Here is a 24,333-nt window from a genome sequence, read left to right as displayed (position 1 = left end):
ATCCAGTCTCCATGCCCTAGGGCAGGAGCCCTCCTGTCACACTTGGCCTTCACATTATGCACACCTGAAACTGTGCCATAACAATCACTGAGCTAATTTAGGAATCACATACCTTTAACCCTAGCAGCACACTCTGTAGATCCAGACATCTCTGAAAAGCCCCACTTAGTAGCTGCATGTGGCCTGGAGGGTTACATATACACAAGGTAAAACACCTTGGAAACATTTGGCTGAATGAAGGAAGGCAAACACTGAATGCCACGAGCACTGGGATTCTAGTGATATGAAACATCTCAAATAGACACTGTCTACAGTAGAGACAGAATCCTAGCCCTTTTTACTGATCTGTGTGAGTCATTTAGGTTCAGTAGGAGAACAGATTCATACAAAGTTGGGGACTTACAGTGGCCACTTACTCAGAGGGAGAAGCACGCAAACTGACTGTGGGCTTGGTGTGGGGCATTCCAGGTGAAATAAAGGACCAAGAGCTCACTGCAAAGTCCAGTGTGAGTCCACATCAAAATATCAAGGAGTCTGCAGGGGAAGGCCATAGAGTCCATGCTGAAAGCATGAAGGAATGGGTGAAGAAAAGTCCTCAGGCAATGGCAAACAGCAGAGGTTTTCTGAAGATGTGAAAGGGAGGGATCCCTTTCTTCCCTTTTTATTCTATCCAGGGTTCAAAGCCCTGGCGCCTCGTGGTCGGCACCACCCATAACTAGAATGGACCTGTCCTGTCATCCCAGAACTGTGTTCCAGTGATCCCTTAGGCACTTCTCATCCACCTCTCTCTATTTGGCACCTAATAATCATCATCCATCCCTTGTCAAGAAGATGCAGCTGCTTAAATGACCCTTAGTTTCCAAACACAAATAGGAAGCTTACGGTTGTGTCTGATATGGTACAACTCTCCTGTGCACAACTGGAAACATGCCAACTTCTTCCCCAGAATAGAAGGCAAAATTTGTCTTTAGGTAACTGATTACTCTTCTACTAACATTTCATACTGCAAACTTACAGTTTTAGTGATATTCAAGAGCAGGTATTAAGTCTACCAATGTCATGGTATGAAGAAAGAAGACAAACATACCTGCTCACTGTATGTGTATATGTGCACAAACAAATAAACAAAACAGGAAAGAAAATTACTATACTCTTCTGTTTCCCTGTCATGTGGATGTAGCTAGTATTTATAACTACCATCTTTTACTACCCCTTGTTTATTTCTATGATCTTCAGCAAGTGGCTCAGTTGATCTTAGTTCTTTACTTAGCACAGACACATACCTCAACCCTGAAGGTTCTGGGGAATTTGTCATACTGCCAGATAGGGTTTTTGTTATTTCTCATTTTAATAGGAGGACATGGTAATACTGGTAGGTGCCCTAGGGCTTTCTTTACTACACATATATACTTTCTTTCTTCCATTGTAGGGTAGGCACCCATTGTCTCATTGATGGTCTGCATCAGTCACCCCACCAGGACTATAACCACCTTTTTAGCTTGTTTACCTAGAGAAATGAGGAGCCCAAAATGACCAGAGGGAAGCTTAGTTAAATAAAATCCTTGTTCTGCTTCTTGATACAAGCCTTCCTGCTGTGGAACTGAGACTTCTACTCAGAAGGGCATAAGGTTATAGTAGCAGGAAGCCAAAACTTTGTGCGAGGATCCTTAGGGGCATGGCGAACGGTATCATTGCCCCTTCCATTCCTAGATTCCTGTAACCATGAGTCGCTGTGGGAGGAGATATAGCATCGAGTGAATGCCCATTTAAAGCATATACAGCCTTCTGGAGGACCTTGTCCCAGCCCTGCAAGGTATTACCACCTATGTGGCACTGTAATTGCAACTTCAAAGGCCAGTTTGTCTTTCTTTTTTAAAATCTTATTTAAGAAGAAAAAGAAAAAAACAGAAAAAGGGTACAAATTATACAGAATTTCAGAAAAAATAAACAGTAGGAAATAACTAGTTAATAGATTACATATTGTCATCTTAGTAATAGTTGTTCAACTTACAAAATTAAAGCATTAAAGTGGACATTCAAACAGTGAGATTGCAAACAGTTCTCTTCAATGATCCAACAAAACTCAGTAATATGGTTGTCTATCTTATACACTTAAATGTACATGCAGTTATATCCTTTAGAGCACTTTCTTTTCCTCTATTTTGTACAATAACAATTACACATTTTGGGTTTTATTACTCCCACAGTTCTTACTACTTTTTTGAAGAGAATAAAACCAAATGTGACATAACAAAACAGAGTCAGTCAAATCAAAAGGATGGACATACTACATACTGTAAAAACAAAAAAACACAGTGATTAACAATGGCTAACATAATGCCTCTTGCTATCTTAAAAAGAATTGCCTATATCATCAGCTATAATCAAATTGAACAAAACAGTACAGAACAAAACGAATAAAACCAAAACATTAGAGACATTACAGGACTTCAAAAGAAGATCATAGTCAAACCAGAATGGGTGTATTTATGAATCTTATGTCTTCACAGTTGTTGCCTATACTCACGAACTTGGTACCATCAAGCAAAACACAATAGAGGAAAATCAGTCAAAACAAGATGGTGATAGCAATACAGAGTTTCAAATCAAGTTAATAGGAAATCAAAGTTGGTTCCTATAATATATCCTGCTATTTTTTATTTTTCCCAAATTAAAAAGATAAAAATAAAAAAGCAAATAATAAAAAAGGAGATTGAGATAAAAGAGGACATAACAACAAAACAGCACAGGTCAAAACATAACCATTTAAGCAAAATAGTGTTTCACCACAAGTTATCCCGACATAAAAGTAGTTACCATAGTGTCTCTTTCCTTGAAATCTTTGAGTATAACTTCCTGTACTGTAGCATCAAACATATCATGACAATGTAAAACCATTCAAGAGAATGACAATATTACAGGGTATTTAGAATCAACTGTCAGAAAATAAACAATGGTTTCTGTATAATCTCCTTGTCTATAAAAGTTTTTGTTTATATTACCACATATGATAAAATCCAATAAGGTACAACATGTTATGACCGATGGAGACTGAAGAACAAAAGCTTGATGGGACTTCAAAACAAGATGATATTAAATCAGCACTAGCTATTATGATGTCTTGTTTTCTCCATAATAGCTGTTCCTACCATCCAACCTTCTCTGCCTCATTTCTGTTGAGCTCTTTTTGTGTCATTAGTTGTCAGTTTATCTTCTTAATTTTCCTTTGTGCTCCATTCATTGTGGCCTGTCTGCCACTTTTTCTGAAATCTTGGTATTTTTCTTTTATTTTAGAATGTCCTGCAATATTCTCTGTAGAGGTGAATTGGTGGTTGCAAACTTCCTAGCTCTTCTTTATCCTGGAAGTTCCCTGTTTTTCCATCATTTTCTAAGGACAGTTGTGCAGGATATATCAATCTTGGCTGGAGGTTATTATCTTGTAAAGCTTCAACTATTTCCCCCATGCTCTTCATGATTTCCTGGTTTGTGCCAAGAAGTCTGCTGTAATTCTGATGGGTGTTCCCTTGAAAGTGATCTGCTTCTTGTCTCTGATGGCTTTTAGTATTCTGTTCTTATATTGGATTTCTGGAATTTTGATTATTATATGCCTGGGTGTTGTTCTGTTTGGGTTGTAGGTGGCTGGAGTCCTGTAGGCCTCATACATCTGAGTATCTTTACCTTTTGCTAAATTATGGAAATTCTCCTGGGTTATTTCTGTGAATAGTCTTTGTAGTTCATTTGCTTGTGTCCCTACTTCTTCTTTTACATTCTCAATTCTTAAGTTATAGATCCTCTTATCATCTTCAAGCCTTTGTATTATTGCTGTTTGTTTTCTTGTTATTTTTAGGAAGTTTTTCATTCCATGCTCCCACATCTGTCCTCCAGTTCAGATAATCTATCCTTAGTTTCTTTCAAGCTGTTATGGCAGCTTTTAATAGAGTTTTTAGTTTCCTGGTAATCTCTTTGAACCTGCTTTACGTATTCTATGTTTTTTCTATTTTCTCCATCAACCAATTCTCCCCTTTTTTTCTGTTCTTCCATTCCACCAACTCTGTTTTCTTGGGCAGTGCTTAGCATTTCTCTAACTTTTGTACTTATATCTACTTTAGGTCATTAATACTTTACTTTTGAACTTGTCTATGAAGCTCCAGAGATATCGCTTTATGTGTATTGGTGCCGTGACTGATATTGCATGTTTTCTGTCGTCATTCTCCTTTGCATTAACCTTTCCTGGATCAGTGTTCTCAGGATTGGGGGCCGAGGACCCTTTCTTGTTTCTCCCTGTTCCCCTACTTTTTGTTCCTTCCATACAAACATATATAGGAGGCCCAATTTCTTTCTTTGTCTGTTACAGTATGTTTGAATTGTGCTGGCTAGGTGTTCCCACCTACTGCCATGTACTAGGGAGACATAGACCTGGGCAGCCTCTGCTGGGCCCGCCCCTCCAGGTCAACCTAATGAAGGCTTCACTGCTAGCGTGCACTGCCAGGCGCTGTGACCTGGTTTGGGCTAACCTACTGGGTCTTAGTCTGTGGCATCACCCAGGCCAAGTGCTCCCCACCAATCCCGCTTGAGGGGAATATGGAACTAATGTCACTGCAGTGTCCTGTTCTGGCTAGTCTGCCTGGCTGCAGAATGCCCTCTGTTTGAGCCTCATAGTCTATGGAAGGGTCACCGTTCCTCTCACTTACCACAGGTCAATGCAGCCCTCCCCACCATTCCCACTCTCAACTCTGTTTGCTGATTCCCACTCTCAGAGGTTTCGCCTCTCTGTCCCTGTTGTGTTGATTCAGATGGAGCAGCGGCAGCAGGAATTTCAAATCACGGCTTCCAGAGGTGCAGGTTTCAGCTTCTGCGCTGAGATTTTATCTGTTCTGGTTATAGTACCAGGATTACATTTTCATTTGGTATCTCTCAGCTTAGTTCATTCCTGGGTCAGCAGGGTATATCTCCCCTTGCTTAGGATTCCTCATACCACATCATTCCTGGATTCTAAGCTGGCTAACTCAGAGAGCCTCCATAGCTGCTGTTATCTATCCACCATGTTCTCCCAGAAGTCTCTCAGTTTGCCTTTCTATCAATGAAACTGCTTCCAGAGGGTGACAAACATAAGGCCAGTGAATTGCATCAGCATAAGCTTATTGCTTCACTTCTTTGGCCATGAAATGAGTTCTTTGGTCAGAAGCAATGTTGTTCACCACACAGTGATGGTAGCTAAGGTATTCTGTTAGTCCACTGACAGGAGTTTTGACAGAAGCTCTGGGTGTAGGGAAGGAGTTTCCATACCTGGGATGCCTGTCTATACCTTTTCAATGATGCAAAAGGTCCAACAAAATTGACCTGCCAATAGGCTGCAGGCTGACTGCCCCAAGGAATCCTGCTGTATCAGATGCTCCATGTTGGTCTCTGCTGCTGGAACATGAGAGACACAGCAGTGGCTGTAGCCAGGTCAGCTTTGTTGAGTGGGTACCAAAGTAAAACCTCCACCACTGACACTATGGCCACTTTGATCATGAGCCAATAAAGCAATGATAGGGGAGACTGAAGGAAACCTTCACTGCTCTCCAACAGGAGCACCATCTGTCCAATTGATTAGTAAAGTGCTATTGTGCTGGAGTCTGCTCATGCTTTTTTTCTGTGTGTGTGTTTTGGTTCTTATCGGTACCAAGGATTGAACTCACAACCACCTGCTTGCAAGGCAGGCGCTTATGCCACTGAGCTAAATCCCTAGCCCCTCATGCTTTTGATCAGTATGTTTATATCCTGACTTTATGTACAGAGCTCTAGATGCATCCTTCTGAACTATTGTCACATCAGATTTCCAGCCATGTTCCTTTCAAGTCCCTCATTTGCTCACCTGATCACTACTTGAGGCAGCCCATGAATCAGAGCATACTTGTGTATTTGGCCTTTTTCTTCCTAATAAACTGTATGACCACATGCCCTTCCTGATGTTCCAACTGCTTAACAAATTTCCTTCTGCACTGTCTCTTAGACCATTTTTGGCAAGGGGCTGTAGTGCTGCAACTGTCTGCTTTTAGATAATGCCTTCCCAACATGGGATGCATCCGGCAACCATGTCCCTGTCTCTGATCCACTGTTGATGATGATAGCATACACACCAAGATGCTGGCAGTGCATTTTGGGGGACAGTGCAGAGAAGGCGTAGGTACCATGCGCATTTGGGCAACTTCTTAATGTAACTCATGTACTCTGGAGATGCTTAGGCTTGGTCATGTGTAAAACATTTCCTTTTCATGATAGACTGCTGTTGTGAATGTCCAACACAGTGACTGATCAGATATGATCCGGTTCATGATGGGTGGTTCAGGCTGTGTGGTACCCTAGTGTTCCATCATCAACTGTGCATTTTCCACCAATGTCCATGAGCAGACCATGATCTGTTTTTGAAAGGCAGTATAGTTACCTGAAGATGATGGCAGAGCCTTGCTCCAAGCTCCCCAAGGTTTATGATGTGATTTGTGGCCTGCCACAGACCTCAAACAGAATTTCTATCTTTCACTGATACAATCCAGTATCTTAGACTGTGCTTGACTTATGACAAAGCCTTCTCTTGTTCTGGGCCACATTCAAGTCTAGCACCTTTCGAGCCATTTGGAAATGGGCAAGTACAACACAGCTAAGTGAGGAATGTGTTGTTTCCAAAACTCAAGGAGGCTTAGTAGATGTTGTGCTTCAGGGTTGGTTAGAGGGAGAGCCACATGCAACACTTTATCTTTCACCTTAAAAGAGATTTATCTAAATGTCCCATACAAGTAGATTCCCAGACATTTCACAGATTAGAGGGGTGTGAATTTCAGTCGAATTTACTTTTCATCATTTGTCACACAAATGCTTTGCCAAAAAGTCCCAGGTGACAGCTGCCTCCTGTTCCCTTGGTCCAGTCAACATAATTTTGTCAATGTAATGGACAAATGTGATGGCTTATGAAAGAGAAAGATGATCAAGATTCCTGCAACTAAGTTATGATTCAGGGATAGAGCATTAATGTATCCCTGAGGTAGCAAGAAAAAGGTGTGGCTTCCCAATTGAAAGCAAATTACTTCTGGTAGGAGTTACACATAAGTATGGAGAACACTGAATTTCTCCAATCAATTGTTGCCTGTCAGGGACCAGGAGATACGTTAATTTCTTCAAGCAAGGAAATCACATCTGAAATTGATTAATCTAATGGTAATCCACATCATTCTTTGAGGCTCGTCCTTCTCCTGCCTAGCTCAAATAGGAGAGTTAAGTGCTGTGTGGTGGAAGATATCCTTCATTTGTCTTTTAAGTCCTTGTTGATGGTGGCAATCTCAGCAATACCCCCAGGGATGTGATACTGTCTTTGTTACTATTTTCCCAGGCAGAGGCAACTCTAATGGTTTCACTTTATGCTTTTAACTCTGTAGATTAGGGGACTAGTGTAAGGATTCTGCCAAGTTCTATCTCTATCTACCTCAATTATGCATTCTGAAACTTAGGAAATGACCACAGAATGAATTTGGAATCACACTGGACCCATGTAAGCCAGGCATTGGCAAAATCTCCGTTGATTACCTGAGCTTGACAGGCCCCTATGCCTGCCTACTGGAGGGCCACAGTGGCACATGAGATTTCCAGGAATCAGCTTTAGTTGAGGACCAGTATCCAATTGTCTTCTAAATGTCTACTAATTTACCTCTGCAAATACACGGTTACCTTGGCAAGAGCCTTAGTGATTTTTGGAGAAGGGGGAAAGGATTGCAGGATAACATTTGGCAGTTCACCAAGTCCTTCCTAAAGAGACACAGCCTTGTATTCATTTGAGGCCTTTTGGTTTGGTAAGGTGGCTCAACTCTGGGAATTGGTTGAAGGCCCAACCAACCTGAAGAAGCCCCATGGCCCTGTGCAGCTGTGGGCTGGGTGTGCTCTGTCTGTCCAGGCAAATGGACCCAGAGAGGACAGCAGATTGGCAATCTAGGCCCTCTGGAGCCACTGTGAGAGGCATGCCCCGGAGACCAGCAACCGTAAGAGGAGTTAAGGTGGTCTGGAAACAGAAAGCAGAAGGGAGGAGAGGCTGCCTCTGCTCTGTGGGTCAGGCTGCACCTCTGTGTCCTGTGGGCTGTTGGTCCGGAGGGCTGAACTCAGCACTGGGGAGGAGGTGGTGCCCAGGACTGTGATCTCCTGGTCTGGGACTCAGGCCCTGCCTCTCTGGCTCCCTAGCACTGTGTTCTGGGAGTTGTACCTGGCCTGGTCTTGGGGCACTGGTCATTCATGGCATCCCTGTAACTCTGTTCCTCCCAGGAAGTTTCCTTGAGGCCTCTTAAAGTCCCATGCTGGAGTTCGGAGGGCAGCTGTTACCTTCAGGGCCCTTGTCCTCCCATCTGACACTGAACTTGGTAGAGGCTTCTACTCATTTAGTAAAAAGCACAAACCTTCCTTCAAAATTTAGTCTAACTCCACACCCAGTTTAAAACTGAAATCAGCTCAAGGCAGAATTCTGTAGTGGCCAGGAACCGGCAGGCAGGAAACGGGGTCCTATCGTGACAATGATGGATGTGTTTTGGGCCATGAGGGTCTCCAAGCCTGCTTCTGAGTCCCATGTGTCTGTTCCACTCACTCAAGCCTGCATGGGTCCAACCAGTGGCCAGGGCCTCTTAAGTTTAGCCCACCCTAGAAGCCTAGTTCCTGGGGGTACTGGTTTTCCCTAGAACTTTCCCCTTGGGTTCCTAGCAGACCCTAAGATATCTGCAGTGTGGTGCAGGACGACACTGTTCCCCTGCTTAAAAGCCCAATTGCTGCTGAATTCTCTGAGCTCTGGGCTGTTTCTGTTCCACTCTTCAGTGCACAGGTGATGTACAGTTTGATGTGGCCTGGCAGGACCGTTCACTGGTGATGACACTGTGTATGTTATTCTCTGCTCACAGCTGCTGCCCTGCGTCCCAGTCTGGGAGTCTGACCTTCCTGCTCTCTCCCAGATCCTCACATGATAGCCTCTCTTGGGACAAGTCCTCTCTGACACAGTGCCCTGTGTCTCTACTGCATCTTGGCTGGACCCTCCTGAGGCCCAGGCCACCTGAAGTTCTGGGGACACCAGGTGTCCTGCCCCACTGTGCAGCTCCCTGGGGAAAAGCCTGCTGCCAGCAGGGATGCCAGCGGGGATCACCTAGCTCCCCAAGGTGTAATGGCCGTGGGATTCAGTGCCCCAGTTGAGGGGCATCCAGATAAGAGCCTGGCCACTTTTATTTAGGTATGAGGGGTCTAATCACAGTTGTTGGTCACAGCCAGTGCAGGCATGAGGCTGTATGCCCTGCTGGCCACCCTGGCAGGTGCCCTCTTGGCGGTCCCTGGGCCTGTGGGTTGGCGGCTGCCCAGCCATAGCCCTCGTTTCGAGCGTCCAGGGGATGTGGTGCTGGGTGGCAGCTTCTGCATCCTTCGTTTCTACAATGCTGTTTCCCTGGACTTCACAGCACTGCCTGCAGGGCCAGCATCCTCACGGTGAGCAGGGTCCCCGGGTCCCCATGCTGTGGTGCTACAGGTCCCCACATGTTGCTCTTTGCCTGATCATCTGGCTCCCAGTGCTTAGCGACCCTTTCTGTGCATCTCCTTCCGGCTGGCTCCTGTGTAGCCATGTGCATGCTGTGTTCTATGCTCAGGGGCTACAGGCTGGGGCAAGCATTCCTGGGACTCTTTTCCTTCTGAGCTGGGAACAGGGCTGGATGAGAGACAGGTGTTCTCACTGATGGAGCTTAAGACTGCTCCTCAGGAGCTGGGACTCAGGTTCCGCTGTTTTCCCTTTGCCTTTTTCTGTCCTTCAGTTTCCAGTGAAGCACTCGAGTTTTCTGTTTTAAATCAAATGAGACCCCTTTCTGTGGGTTTTCTTTTCCCTCAGTTGGTGATTTCTTTTGAAGTGCAGAAACTTTTCAATAATATGAGATCCCAGTTGTTGATTCTTTGAATTGTTTCCCATGTAGTTTGCATTTTGTTCATGTATTCTCTGCCTACCCTTATGTCTCCAGGACTTCTACCTACCTTGTCTTCCAGTCGATTTAGTGTCTCTGTTTTAATACTGAGGTTTTTGATCCATTTAGACATTAGGTTTGTGCATGGTGATAGGCATGGATCTAGTTGTACAGAACTGTTTGCAGTCTCACAGTTTGAATGTCTACTTTGTATGCTTTAATTTTGTAACTTCAAGTATTTCTAAGAGGATAATATATAATTTATCAACTAGTGATTTCTTACTGTTCAGTTTTTAAAATTATTTGTTATTTCTAACATTCTTTTGTTATTTTCTCTTTAAATAAAATTTTTAAAAATGATGCCCTCTGTCTGCCTCTTGGGTAGAAGCTTTCTTTTTCTCAGTAAATATATTCTACTCTTTAAAAAATGAATAAATCATACATGTTTAATTTTATTGAAATTTTCAAAATGTTTCTTAAAATGACAACATTTTGTATTACCATCAGAAATGCCCCAGTTTTTCCTTGTTCCTTTAGGACCTTCACTGGGTGTTATGTTTGGAAATTAATGAATAATAATTGTATATATGTCTGGGTCACACTTCAGCATGTTGATGTGTGTATATACATCATAGACAGATTAAGTTAAAAGAAGGTTTTTAAAAAGAAAGATGAAATTAGACTGATCAGTGCATCCATGATGTCATGTATGGACTTTTTTGGGGGGAGGGGATAAAAAGCAAATTTAAAGTCTTATTAACTTTGAAATACACATTAATTTTGGTGGCCTTTACCATGCTTGGGCATCAGAGTTTATGCTTATGCATATGGCCAGTCTACCTGTCCAGCACCTCCTGGACCTGGCCCACTTTATGGTGTGTTTTTTTTTTTCTGTATTTGGTTTTCAACACATGGCATTAACATTGAGTAATGTGTCTAATACTCTTTCTTCCCTGCTTATTCCATCCTTCCTTCCCTCCTTTTTTTTTTTTAACATGATCTTGCAAAATTGCCCAGGCAGAGATTGATCTTGCAATCCTCCTGCTTCAGCTTCCCAGAGTGCTAGGATTACAGGTGTGCACAAGCACACTCCAACCTGCCTGCTCCTTGTCTGTTCTGAATGACGTTGTGTGCATTCTGTGCGCACGTTCCATGGAAATGCAAGTTGTCACCCAAACTGTGTGTGCTATGCATACAGGTGTCACTGACTATGCCAGCCTGCCCCATCTGCCTTGTGCTGACTGTGACCTTGGGCTTCTCTCCTCAGTGTGTCCAGCTGGGGCTACCGGGTGGCTCAGAGCTTTGTCTTTGCTGTGGAGGAGATCAACAGGAGCACCCACCTGCTGCCCAACCTGACGCTGGGCTTCTCCATTCGCAACTCCGGGGACTCTGTGCATGGGGCCATGCATGAGACCATAGCTTTCCTCACGGGACAGGAAGATCCCGTCCCCAATTACTCATGCCACCGTGGTCCCCCCCGGGCTGCCATGGTGGGGGACACACGCTCAGCCCTGTCTGTAGCCATGGCCAGGCTCCTGGGGCTCTACAAGTTTCCCCAGGTGAGTTCTCCTGACACTGTCCCTTCAGAACCAGGAAGATGGCAGAGAGGCTGAGGGGGATGGTGACACTGAGCCGCTTGCTGTGGGAGGGTCCTGCTGTCATATGCACACTTGACCCTGTTCTCTCCATGACCCCTTGTAATGAGAGAGCTCTGATCTTGCCACTTGGGGGAGCAGACAGCTTTGGATCCAAGGCAGTGACAGCCTCAGCACACCTAGCTGCCAGGAGCTGGAGCTGAGGTTCAAATCCAGCCAGAGGGATCCCCACTGTCCTGGGTTCGAGGTGGTTCTTACAGCTGAGATAAAGAATGTGCTCTCTATCTGTGGAAAATATTTGCAGGTTGATAGCCTCCCATTCTTGAAAAGAAATTTTCACTAGTCAGTAAGAGGCATGGGAAGGATTTTATTGGGTAGAAAATTCAAATTTACACAAAGAAATATAGTACAAGACCTCAAGAGAGAATTATTTTCTGGATTTGGAAATATTTTTGCCTCCCTTCAGGGGATAGAAGTGCCAGGAAAATTGGCCCACACTACAGATGCCTACCAGCCTATTTATAAGTATTGGACCACTTATACTTATATCTTTTTTTAAAAGACAGGCAATTTAGACATTCCTTTGATTCTTTCAATCTGTTCCTTTCCCTGATATTGAGTTCTTGTTCTCTGTTTCCTGATTTAAATCAATTTATAAATATAGAGTATCCCTAAGGAATTTTGGGTGTGATGGATCTGGAACAAGAGGAGCCTAAAGGCAATGCTGATATGGATCACCTTGGGCAACTGCACCTCTGCAGTGGAAATGCAGTGTTCCTCAAAGTACGATGTCTAGTTCTAATTCGCCTTGTTACCTATTTTTTTTCTTGTATCTTATCATGTTTCCCAAACCTGAGACTTTTCTTCTGTACTCTGAAGTGTCAGAAGGTTCTATTTTCTTATAACCACTGCAGTGTGAACAGAAGCATTGGTCTTCCCTAGTTAGGGATCCAAAGTTTCACCAGAACTGTTCAGAAGGAGACAAAATTTGAGGGCGTTTGTAATGTGAGGAAATCATTACTTTTTGATAGCCTGAAAAGGTGGACAAAGACATTAGCAAGTCACTGATGCTTAATGTTTGTTATAACCACGTTAGCAAACTTGAGCAAGAAAGAAAAGGTAGAGTATTGAAGGATAGTGGCTCCAAAACTGGTAAAGTTCAGTAGAATTCGGTAGAAATCTTTTATCTTTAATATTAACCTTTATTTATTTAGTTGTATTTACCTTAATAAAATAGACAGAATTTAAGTGTACATACACTTTCCTTTTTGTTAAAATCATCAATTTAAAATTTATAACAATGGTAAGAGAATATACTAAACAAAACACATCTCTTTGTGTGAACATTGGGACATTAATTTTTTAAGCATAGGAATTAGAACCTATATCTGATCTCTATTTCATAGGCGTGAAGATGTATTGTAAAGTTTGGTTGAGATAATATAAACATAAAGTCTGAAATAGATAACAAAAATTTAGTTTATTTCACAAAGTTGACAAAGTACAGTAGCTAAAAAATTTATATTGCCAGTTTTATTTTATAGGCACAGCTATATATAAAGTTAAATCTTTACCTGAGTGGTACCTGAAATTACAGTAAGATAAAACACTGGGAATATACTAAAAGAGGCTAAAGAACACATTTTGGAACCTCTAGTTCAGTGGTGGTGAACCTATTTGAGAACAGTGTCCAAACTGAAACACAAATCCACTGTGCAGGTTGTCTCACAGAAGACCTATTCCCGCAGAACATTACCAGATAAAAGTCACAAAGTTTCACAAACAAAATTTAAAATCAAGAGCAAACAGCATTATAGTATAATGGTTATGTTGGCTTTCTTATACTAGAATCATTAAACTCTTGTTATTATCTAAAAGAATAATTTAATTGCCCTCTTGGGATAAAGGAATTTATCATTTGTCTGCATTTGTTCAGTTACAAAATATTAAGTGTTATAAGTCTCACCTAAATTCATTACCTTTCAAAAATAAAATGACTTTTAAAGTAGGATGTATTTGTTTACAGAAGTACGTGATAGGTGGCCAAAACCTTATTTTTGAATATTAAAGCATTACTGTCTATAATGTGTAGTGTTTAGGATATCTAACTTTCATGATAAAATTAAGCAATGTTTACATAAACAAAAGCTGAAAAAGTCTACAGTTAAACAGTTTTGTTAGTGAATACCACCATAGTGAGGTGTTCTAAATTTTGTGTTTTAGAGGATTTGTATACTCAGAAAACATAAATGCATTTAATGTATCAAGAGGCTAGTAATAATTAGCACCAGAGTTATTTAAAAAAACTGTTCTATATATTCGCTTAGGTTTTACTCTTATGGCCAAATTTAGATTCCTTGATCAGCTTTACATAATGTAATAATACTGACCTGAGTCAAAGAATACCTGTAAACTTCCTGGACCCTAGGAAACAGTGTTGATGACCATAAAGGGACTTATTTCCTAATACGTATTGTGTGTCATTCATTCATTGGTTTCCTTCTTTAGTTTGACTTTTAGAGATTGGGTCTTACTTTGTGGTTTAGAATGGACTTGAATTCACTATGTGGCCCTCACTGAACTCAAATTCTCAGTGATTTTTCTCTCTCAGCTCTCTGAGGGTACTGGGGTTACAGGTGTGTACCACCAAGCCTGGATTGTACCTCACTTATCGAATAACTGAATGGTTCTTTAGCCAAATCCAATAGATGAAAATCATGTCTTGCATGGTAGTACCATATTTAAGGAGATATTAAAATTTTTGACCATTTTCTATGTCGCTGTTTAAGAGGTCGATATGATGTATATTGCATCAAAGAATGCATCCATTCGTTGTGTGTAGTCTTAACTGTAAACTTTAAGCATGAAAGCTTAGACTAAGAACATCATTTTCTTCAGATATATTAATCTCTAGTCCTATCTGTCTATGAGCGTATCTATCTTGGTTCATGAACTGAGTTTGTTTCACAATTTTGAAAGATGTAGCCATGATTACGTTTGTATGGGAGAGATGCCCATGGTCCTGTCTCTCCCCCAATGTGGAGTTTGCAAACAAAAATAAAATTTTGGCAAATACTTTTTTTTGTGGACCAAATTGTTTGCAACCAAAAGCATTATCAAACTAGGAATATAGACATGAAATTACTTTAAACACACAGAATGCAACAAAAGTGTGTAAATGAGGAAAAAAACTTGTATAAATATTTTAATACTAAATTTATTGAGACATCATGAGATTAATACAAGATATCTTTCACCTCTATAATTACAAGAGGTGCTCAAAGATGTGGCTCTTACCTTCCAGACATTTATTAGTAAATCAAGCTGCTGAAATGTGTACACAATTTTTGGACAGATTCTCCATGTATTTTATATTTTTACGTTATATATCAAATATGAAATTATATTATTTCACTCAGTAAACCTAAGAAAGAAATCTGACACTTTGATGTATAAGCAATTCATGAAAATGCATTAAGTGACCAAATATTTTTTATCTTCCTAGAGTTTTAAGAAGTGAAGAGTATGGAGCTGGGGATTTAGCTCCGTAGCATAAGCCCTTCCCTGCAAGTATGAGGTTGTGAGTTTGATTCCCGGCACAAAAAAGTATTTGAATTTATATCCAATATTTCATGACCAAGATATTGTTATGAACATGTATCGGTATTCTATTTTTATTTTCTTTACAATTACTTTAGATTCTTTATGATAAACCATAAACTAGTTAATATTCATAAAATACATCTATGTATAATCTTTAGCTATCAAAATCTTAAATTATTACATACAAGAGCAATGGGCATTGCATTTATAAAACCAGTTTATTAAAGATGAATATTATCTTTATTGACTGACAAAATGACAAACTGTTAACATATTACTAACTTTAAAGACATCTTGACTCTTAACAACCAATTTAAATTAGCTCACTGATAAGACATGCGGACACAAAATATTTGAGCTAATATCATAGATGTCTATTTATCTATAAGCCAACTAGCATAGAACATTTAGAGGATCACATACACCAGAAATTTTTAGTATATGTGCTGCCAAAGCAAGCACACATATACCAGAAATTGATGGATATATTATATAAGTCATATAACCTTTTTTCTGTCCATCTTTAAGCTTCTTATTTGCAAGTTTGATGTAAGCCATGTGTGCAGCATTCTGTGATATTTTGAGTTTGTTTCCCTTTATTGTCTATATAACTGTTTTCTTAAGAAAGACACTAATGATCAGATATTTGCAAGGGCAAAAAAATGAAAATAAAAATGAAATTGATACGAACTTAAATTTTTAAAAAATCAAGCAGGTACAGGTTGTTTATTCAATTGTGAAGACATAGATTAGTAAGCAGGAAAGCAAGACATGTAGGATACAAAACAATTACATTAAATCAGAGTCCACTTTAGATGCATTGGATATGGTGAGTTATAATAATCTGATTTTTTCTTAATTTCAACTTTAGAAATATAAATTGTGTAGTCACTTAGAACTTTTCCTAAGGAATATCAGTTAACACTCCTTAAGGAAACAAAGTAGTGACAACATTTCCTTTAATATTTTAAACTGTCCCAAGTACTTTTTTCTTGATAGTTAACAGTATACATATAATCAATGGGAGTCAGAAAAGAGAGAGATGGACTGTAGATTGTTAGATGGGATTGTAGTTTACTTTTGTGTCCTTATTGTACAATGAATTTTGAGGTCTTGTTTTTTACTCTTTACTTATACTTGGAGAAAAATCAACCTTCGAAAATCCTCCATTTTAAACTCTTCCCGAGACCATAAAATATAATGGAGACATTTTGGCAAAGGATATTGAGTTCTCTATCATCATTAAAGATGCACTGTTCACTATCACTATCTACCTACCTTGTCTATTTTTGGAAAAAGAGAAAAAAAGTGACAGGAAACATAGGACCCTGTTTAGATTCCTGCGGTCAGGCAGCATGATTAGTGCATCTCCACCTGTGGTCAGACCAAAAGCTACCTTGCTTTTCTCAGGGCCTTGTTACATGGGCCCGTGTCCCAAAGCAAGGGCACACCATGTGTGCAGCCTGTCTCATCCTGTGGTCACAGGGCATGGGCTGTGCACCCCACTGTCTGCCATGACTGGCCTGGCATCCCTGCCAGTCACTGAGAACTCTTCTGTGGGGTCAGGCAGTTCCCCTGCATCAACAGGCCAGAAGGCAAGAGAAGGAAGTCACACACAACAGCAGTGCGTCCTGCAAACAGCGCCCCAGAGCCTTCAGGTCCAGGGAACTGTACTGTGTGCAAGAGACTCACAAGAGTTTAAAAGCCTGGAGATGCCACTTAGCAAACAGAAGTCAGAGGCCGATTTGGATTGGGAGATAAGCTTTAAAACTCATTCTAATATTACTGTTATTAGTGGTGCATGTTTATGTTACAAACAAATTTTATTGTTATAATCTCTTTGAGGAATTGGTACATTTACCTACTGCATCTTCACCATTTTTACTTCTTCACCCTGCTCTCCTCTCTCCTGTAATTCTTTTTTTTTTTTCAATTTGTTTTATTTTATGTACGCTTCAAATAGGAATATATTTCTAAACTGGAGAATGGAAAGAGTCCTAGCTCAAGCAGCAGAGCACAATGTCGGTGTCTCTCCTGAGTTCCTCTCCTCAGGCAGGGAGAACATTCTGTGGTTCTCCTTTTTCTTAGAATCAGATCACAAATGATTCTACATGTTGGTACAATTTTTAGTTGGTACATTTGATATACACAGAATGATCACATTCACTGCAGGAAATTTGTCCCTGTACATGACATATCTCGCTTCTTTCCCCATTTCCCTACATTCCCTTGAAACATTCTTCTTTTTTATTTACAAAAGGTTTGTTTCTATTTTTCTTCTATTCTTTTTTCTTGTTCATTCCTTCCTTTCCCTTTTCCCCCCTCTAACTCTCCTCCCCATTCAAATATTTTCTTACCATTTCTCAATGTCTATTACACATTTTAACCCTTATTTACACTGGATTTCTCATGCTAGAGAAACAATGTAGTATTTAAACAGGTGTATCCAATTTATTTCACATAAGAGCATGGTCTCTAGGTGCATCCATTTACCTACAAATGTGTCGAGTGGCTTCTCTGAGGCTGAGTGTCTTGACTCAGTATGGCTACTGAGATCCTTGAGGTTAAGGATCACAAGAGGATGAGAGAAACAAAGAAAAGACAAAGCTGGGGTCAGGTGGAGCCTTTAATCTCCTGAGGAGAGGAAAGGAGCTATGAAGGACTGAAGCACCTTTATTTACATCCTGGGAAAAATGATGTCAGTTTCAGCCCATCTGCCTAGCAACCCATTGGCCCCTTGCCTTCTTGGTGCTGGAACAACTTGTTTACATATCTGGTTTTGGTCTTTCTTTTCTCTGGCTTGGCCTTGCTTTAGCCCTACACATCAATCTCCAGCTTCCATGGCTCCCTACAGCTGAGTAGTACTGCACTGCATACAAAAACGACATCTTCTTTATGCATTCACCAGCTAGTGGTGATTTGGGCTGTTTCCAAGATTAGGTGTTACAAATTGTGCCAGTGTATAGGGGAATGCATATATCACTGTGATATGATACCTTGATTTCTTTCAGGAAGATGCTAAGCAGGGAAATAGCTGAGTCAATTGGGACCTGTAGTCCTAGTTTTTTGAGGATTCCAAGACTGATTTCTTAAATGGCCCTAGTAACTAGTTCTACCTCTTTCCTCTTCCTGTAGATTTAGTGTTTATATTTTAGTATTTAAATCCTTGATCCACCTTGACTTTACTACATGGTGATAGACAAGAGTCTAGTTTTAGTCTTTACCATGTGGAAAGCCAGTTTTTGCAGGACCATTTATCAAAGAGGCTATCTTTTTTCCAGTGAACATGGTTAGATTTTGTCAAAGATAAGTTAATGAGTGAGTTTGGAGTTGTGTCTGCATGTTCTAATCTACTGAACTGATAACAAATAGAGTGAAAGGACAATCCACAGTGTGTGAAACATTTTTTAACCAAGTTGTCCCTCAGATAAAAGACTAATATCTATAACATAGAAAGAAATGAAAAATAAAACCCAGATCTCCCAAATTCAAAGATGCAGTCCACAATTGGGCATCTGAAATGAATAGACACTACTCATATGAAGAAGTAGAAATAGCAAATAAAGTTATGGAAAAATGTTTAACATAATTGGTTACTTGAGAGATGAAAAACAATACTGAGATTCTACCTCACTTCAGAAAGAATGGCTATTATCAAGAAATCAGCCTATAAGAAATGCTAGTAGGGCTGTGGGGAAAAAGCAAACCTTTACCCACTGTTGGTGGTAGTGTAGACTGATGCACCCACTGTGGAAATCGGTGTGGAGATTCCTTACACAGCTAGCATCATCTGTCCCATTTAACCCAGCTATTCATCTCCTGGGTATCTATCTTCCTGGAAGAATTAAAAACATCATACCACAGCAATGTTTGCTCACCCATATTTCTTTTTTTTAAATTTTATTTAAGCAGAAAAAGAAAAAAAGAAAACAGAAAAAGGGTACAAGTTATACAGAATTTCAGAAAAAATAAACAGGAAATCGCTAGTTAATGGATTACATATTATCATCTTAGAAATAGTTTTTCAAGTTACAAAATTAAAGCATATAAAATCGACATTCAAACAGCGAGACTGCAAACAGTTGTGTTCAATGATCCAACAAAACTCAGTAATATGGTTATCTGTCTTACACACTTAAATATACATGCAGTTTTGTCCTTTAGAGCACTTTCTTTACCTCTCTTTTGTATGATGACAATTATACATTTTGGGTTTTATTACTCCCACAGTTCTTATTACTTTTTTTTGAAGAGAGTGTTAAACCAAATGGGACATAACAGAACAGTCAATTCAAGAGGATGGACATAATACATAATGTAAAAACAAAATACAAAGTGATCAACAATGGTTACCATAATGCCTCTTGCTATCTTAAAAAGAATTGCCTATATCATCAGTTATAATCAAATTGAACAAAACAGTACACAACAAAACCAATAAAACCAAAACATTGAAGACATTAGAGGACTTCAAAAGAAGATAATAGTCAACCAGAATGGGCGTCCTACTGAATCTTATTGTTTTCACAGTTATTGCCTATACTTTCGAACTTGGTACCATCAAGCAAAACAGAATAGAGGAAAATCAGTCAAAACAAGATGGTGAGAGCAATACAGGGTTTCAAATCAAGTTAATAGAAAATCAAAGTGGGTTACTATAATATATCCTGCTATTTTTTATTTATTTTTCCCTTAATTAAAAGGATAAAAATAATAAAGATAATAAAAAAAGGAGATTGAGATAAAAGAGGCATAACAACAAAACAGCATAGGTCAAAACGTAACCATTTAAGCAAAATAGTGTTTCACCATAAGATAATCCTGACATAAAAGTAGTTACCATTGTGTCTCTTTCCTTGAAATCTTTGAGTATAACTTCCTGTACTGTAGCATCAAACATATCAAGACAATGTAAAACCATAAAGAGAATGATAGTATTACAGGGTATTTAGAATCAACTAACAGAAAATGAACAATGGTTTCTATATAATCTCCTTGTCTATAAAAGTTTTTGTTTGTATTGTCATATATAATAAAATTCAATAAGATACAACACGTTAAGACCAATGGAGACAGAAGAACAAAAGCTTGATGGGACTTCAAAAAAAGAGGATATTAAATCAGCACTAGCTATTATGATGTCTTGTTTTCTCCAAAATAGCTGTTCCTACCATCCAACTTTCTCTGCCTCATTTCTGTTGAGATCTTTTTCTGTCATTTGTTGTTAGTTTGTCTTCATTTCGATTTCTCCTCCATTTATTGTGGCCTTTCTGCCACTGTTTCTGGAATCTTGGTATTTTTCTTTTTTAGAATATCCTGCAGTATTCTCTATAGAGTTGAATTGGTGGTTGCAAATTTCCCTAGTTCCTCTTTATCCTGGAAGCACCTTGTTTTTCCATCAATTTCTAGGGACAGTTTTGCAGGATATATCAAACTTGGCTGGAGGTTATTATCTTTCAAGCTTGTATTACTTCCCCTGGTGCTCTTCGTGATTTGATGGTTTGTGCCGAGAAGTCTGCTGTAATTCTGATGGATGTTCCCTTATAAGTGATCTGTTTCTTGTCTCTGGCAGCTTTTAATATTCTGTTCTTATATTGGATTTCTGGAATTTTGATTATTATATGCCTGGGTGTAGCTCTATTTGGGTTGTAAGTGGCTGGGTCCTGTAGGCCTCATACATCTGAGTGTCTTTACCTTTTGCTAAATTAGGGAAATTCTCTTGGATTATTTCTGTGAATAGCTTTTGTAGTTCATTTGTTGGTGTCCCTACTTCTTCTTTTATGTTCTTAATTCTTAAGTTATAGATCCTCTTATCATCTTCTAGCCTTTGTATTATTGCTGTTTGTTGTCTTGTTATTTTAAGAAGTTTTTCATTTCATGCTCCCGCCTTACAAATCTGTCCTGCATTTCAGATAACCTATCCTTAGTTTCGTTCAAGCTGTTATGCCAGCTTTCAATAGAGTTTTTAGTTTCTTGTTAATCTCTTTGAACCTGCTTCATGTATTCTATATTTTCTCCCTCAAACAATTCTCTCCTTTTTTTCTGTTCTTCCATTCCACCATCTGTTTTTTCTTGGGAAGTGCTTAGCATTTCTCTAACTATTCTATTTATATCTTGCTTTAGGCCATTAATACTTCACTTTTGAACTCGTCTATGAGGCTCCAGAGATATTGCTTTATGTCTATTGGTGCTGTGTCTGATATTGCATGTTTTCTGTCCTCATTCTCCTTTGCATTTACCTTTCCTGGATCAGTGTTCTCAGGATTGGGGACTGAGGACCCTTTCTTGTTGCTCCCTCTTCCCATACTTTTTGCTCCTTCCATACAAGCGTATATAGAAGGTCCAGTTTTTTTTTCTTTGTTGGTTACAGTTTGTTTGAATCTGCCGGCTATGTGTTCCTGCCCACTGCAGTGTACTAGGGAGACACAGACTTGGGTAGACTCTGCTGGGCCTGCCCCTCCAGGTCAACCTACTGAGGGCTTCACTGCTAGGGTGTACCACCAGGTGCTGGGATCTGGTTTGGGCTAGCCTACTGGGTCACAGTCTGTGGTGTCACCCATGCCAAGCACTTCCTACCAATCCCTCTTGAGAGGGGGAATATGTGACTAAAGTCACTGCAGCATCCTTTTCTGGCTAGCCTCCCTGGTCCCAGAATGTCCTCTATTGGAACCTCCTAGTCTATTAAAGCATCTCCTTTCCTCTCCCTCACCAAGGTCGATTCAGGGCTCCCTCCCTCTCCTGCTCTCAACTCCATTCGGTTCACCAATTCCTGCTCTTAGAGCTTTTGTGCATCTCTCTGTCCCTGCTTTGCTGATTCAAGTGGAGCAGCAGCAGTAGGAAATTCAAATCGCGGCTTCCAGAGGCATGGGTTACAGCTTTCCCACAGAGATTTTATCTCTTCTGGTTATAGCACTGGGATTGCATTTTCAGTTGGTTTCTCTCAGCTTAGTTTGTTCTTAGATTGGCAGGGTATATATCTCCCCTTGCTTAAGACTCCTTACACTGCATCATTCCTGGATTCTAAGCTGGCAGCCTCAGAGAGCCTCCGTGGCTGCTGTTATGTGTCTTCCATGTTTTCCCAGAACCATGCATCTTTCTTGCAGTACAATTTGTAATAGCTGAATATTGGAAAAAATCCAAATGTCTATCAACAGTGGAATAGAAAAAAATGTGGTCTTTTTATACAGTGGAGTACTACTCTGCCACAAAGAAGGATAAACTTGAGACCTTTATAGTGAAATGGATGCAATGTGAGACCATACTCCTATGTTAAATAAATTAGGGTCATAATTGATTGTGACCACAACATCATATAGTCTTCTTGGTGTGAGAAACTGAAAAAGGAAACAAGGTCCAGAATGTGCAATAGAAATTGTGAAATGGGGAGAAATTGTTCAAAGGGAAAGAGGAACTACGATGGAGGAAAAGGGAAAGGTAGGAAAAGAAAAAATGTATGAGATAGTTATACTGCTAGTTTCTCTTAATTTATTGCTAATAAGCCTTTGTTCTAGTAGTTTTAGAGAATCGTTTATGCCTATATCTCGTACTTTGATGAATTGCTTTGAAGATAACCATATGCAGTATGTTAACTATAGTTATTCTCTTATTACTTTGTTTTGAAATTTTGTTTTATTTTTTCCATAAAATAAAATAATCTAGAAGTGTTTTGGGGAAGTTCTCGGGGTGTTCTAAGTAGTGTATCATGTCATGCACAAATTATGATAATATAATCTTTTCGCTTCCTATGCTTTTTTAGTTTATTTCTCTCTCTTGTCTAGGACATTATTGCTTAGGACATTATTTCCAGAACTATATTGAATAAGAGTGGTGATAGTTGATGTCAAGTTCTTATGAAGGAGGAGATTGTCTTGTCCCTGATTTTAGAGTGAAAGATTTCCATTTTTGACCATTTATTGTACTTGGACTGTTAGGTGGTTATAGATGACTTTTATTAGATTGAGATAAAGACAATCCATTCCAGTTTTATGTAGGTATTTTATCATGAATGGTGGTTATCAAGTGCTTTTTTGCACCTATTGAGATGATGATATGATTTTGTCCTTGATTGTGGAAATATGCTGAATTAAATGGTGATTTTCATAATATGAGCCAACCCTGTACCCCTGAGATGAACTATGTTTGGTCATGAGATATAATATTATGGGTGATTTTCTGCCTTTTGTTTGCCCATAGTGAAGTGAGGACTCTTAAGTCCATGTTCCTTAGGCAGATTTTCCTGTAGTTCTTATTTAGTTGGATCTTTCCCTTAATTTGGTATGAGAGCAACATTTTATTTCAGGAAGGAATTTGGGAGCATTTCTTCCCTTTTAGTTTCATTAAAGAGTTTGAGAAACAGCACAATTAGATCTTGTTTAAATTTCTTACAGAATTCAGCAGTGAATCCTTCAGGGCATGGGCTTTTCCTTGTTGCTAGGTTTTTATTTACATCTTCTGTTTCACTGATTGACATTGATTTATTTAGAATTTTTATATCCTCTTGTTTTAGCATTGGTAATTCATATGTTAGTTCCAGGAGCACCAATGGCTCAAACAGCAACATGTAGGAGATCCCACAGTGCCTCACTTCTCCAGCTCCATGTCTCTCTTTATGCTGGCAACTTTTCTCTATGGTCAGCACCATGCTGACTTAGTTCAGCTGGTGTTAAGCTGACTGTCAGTTTTGAATCACAGCATATCACTGGATCTTATCTCTTGGTCTGTTCTGCAAGTCTACTTCTTTTGATCGGTGAATTGAGAACATTTACACTGATGGTTATTACTCATGTATCACTTCTCCTTGTCATATTATTTTCCTGTTGTTGTTTCCCTGCCTTTCTACCTTGTTTAATTACTTGGCCTTCCTGATTTCTTGTCTGGTGGATTTATTCTGTTGGAGTTTATGGAGTTGTGCTCCTTGTTATTTGTGTCTAGGATGTCCTTCCAAACTCTTTAGAGTGCTGGTTTTGTGGTCATAAATTTCTTTTTGTTGTTTGTCATGGCAATATCTGATTTCTTCATCAATTTTGAAAGACAATTTTGTGCAGTACTTAAATCTGAATTGGAGATTGTTTTCTTTTGGGTTTTAAATACTTCCTTCCAAGCTCTCCTTGACTTGATGGTTTGTGCTGAGAAGTCTTCTGTGATTCTGATGGACTTTCCTTTATAGGAACCCCATTTTGTTTATTTTGTCT

At 39.7% G+C, this 24,333-nt stretch overlaps 1 protein-coding gene across 1 annotated transcript in view; it reads left to right on the top strand.

Moving 5' to 3' along the window:
* Positions 1-9,277: 9,277 nt before the first annotated feature.
* LOC100716808 (extracellular calcium-sensing receptor-like) overlaps positions 9,278-24,333 on the top strand; it is a 30,481-nt gene continuing 15,425 nt past the window's right edge. Inside the window, exons 1-2 of the mRNA XM_063254048.1 lie at positions 9,278-9,480; positions 11,212-11,503. Of these exons, the coding sequence (XP_063110118.1) occupies positions 9,278-9,480; positions 11,212-11,503 (495 nt within the window). The remainder of the gene's footprint in view (positions 9,481-11,211; positions 11,504-24,333) is intronic.

This window comes from Cavia porcellus, unplaced genomic scaffold (assembly GCF_034190915.1).
Source record: "Cavia porcellus strain 051 isolate PalLab524CR breed Dunkin Hartley unplaced genomic scaffold, mCavPor4.1 scaffold_7, whole genome shotgun sequence".
Taxonomy (NCBI): Eukaryota; Metazoa; Chordata; class Mammalia; order Rodentia; family Caviidae; genus Cavia; species Cavia porcellus.
This window is presented reverse-complemented; position numbering and strand designations above follow the sequence as displayed.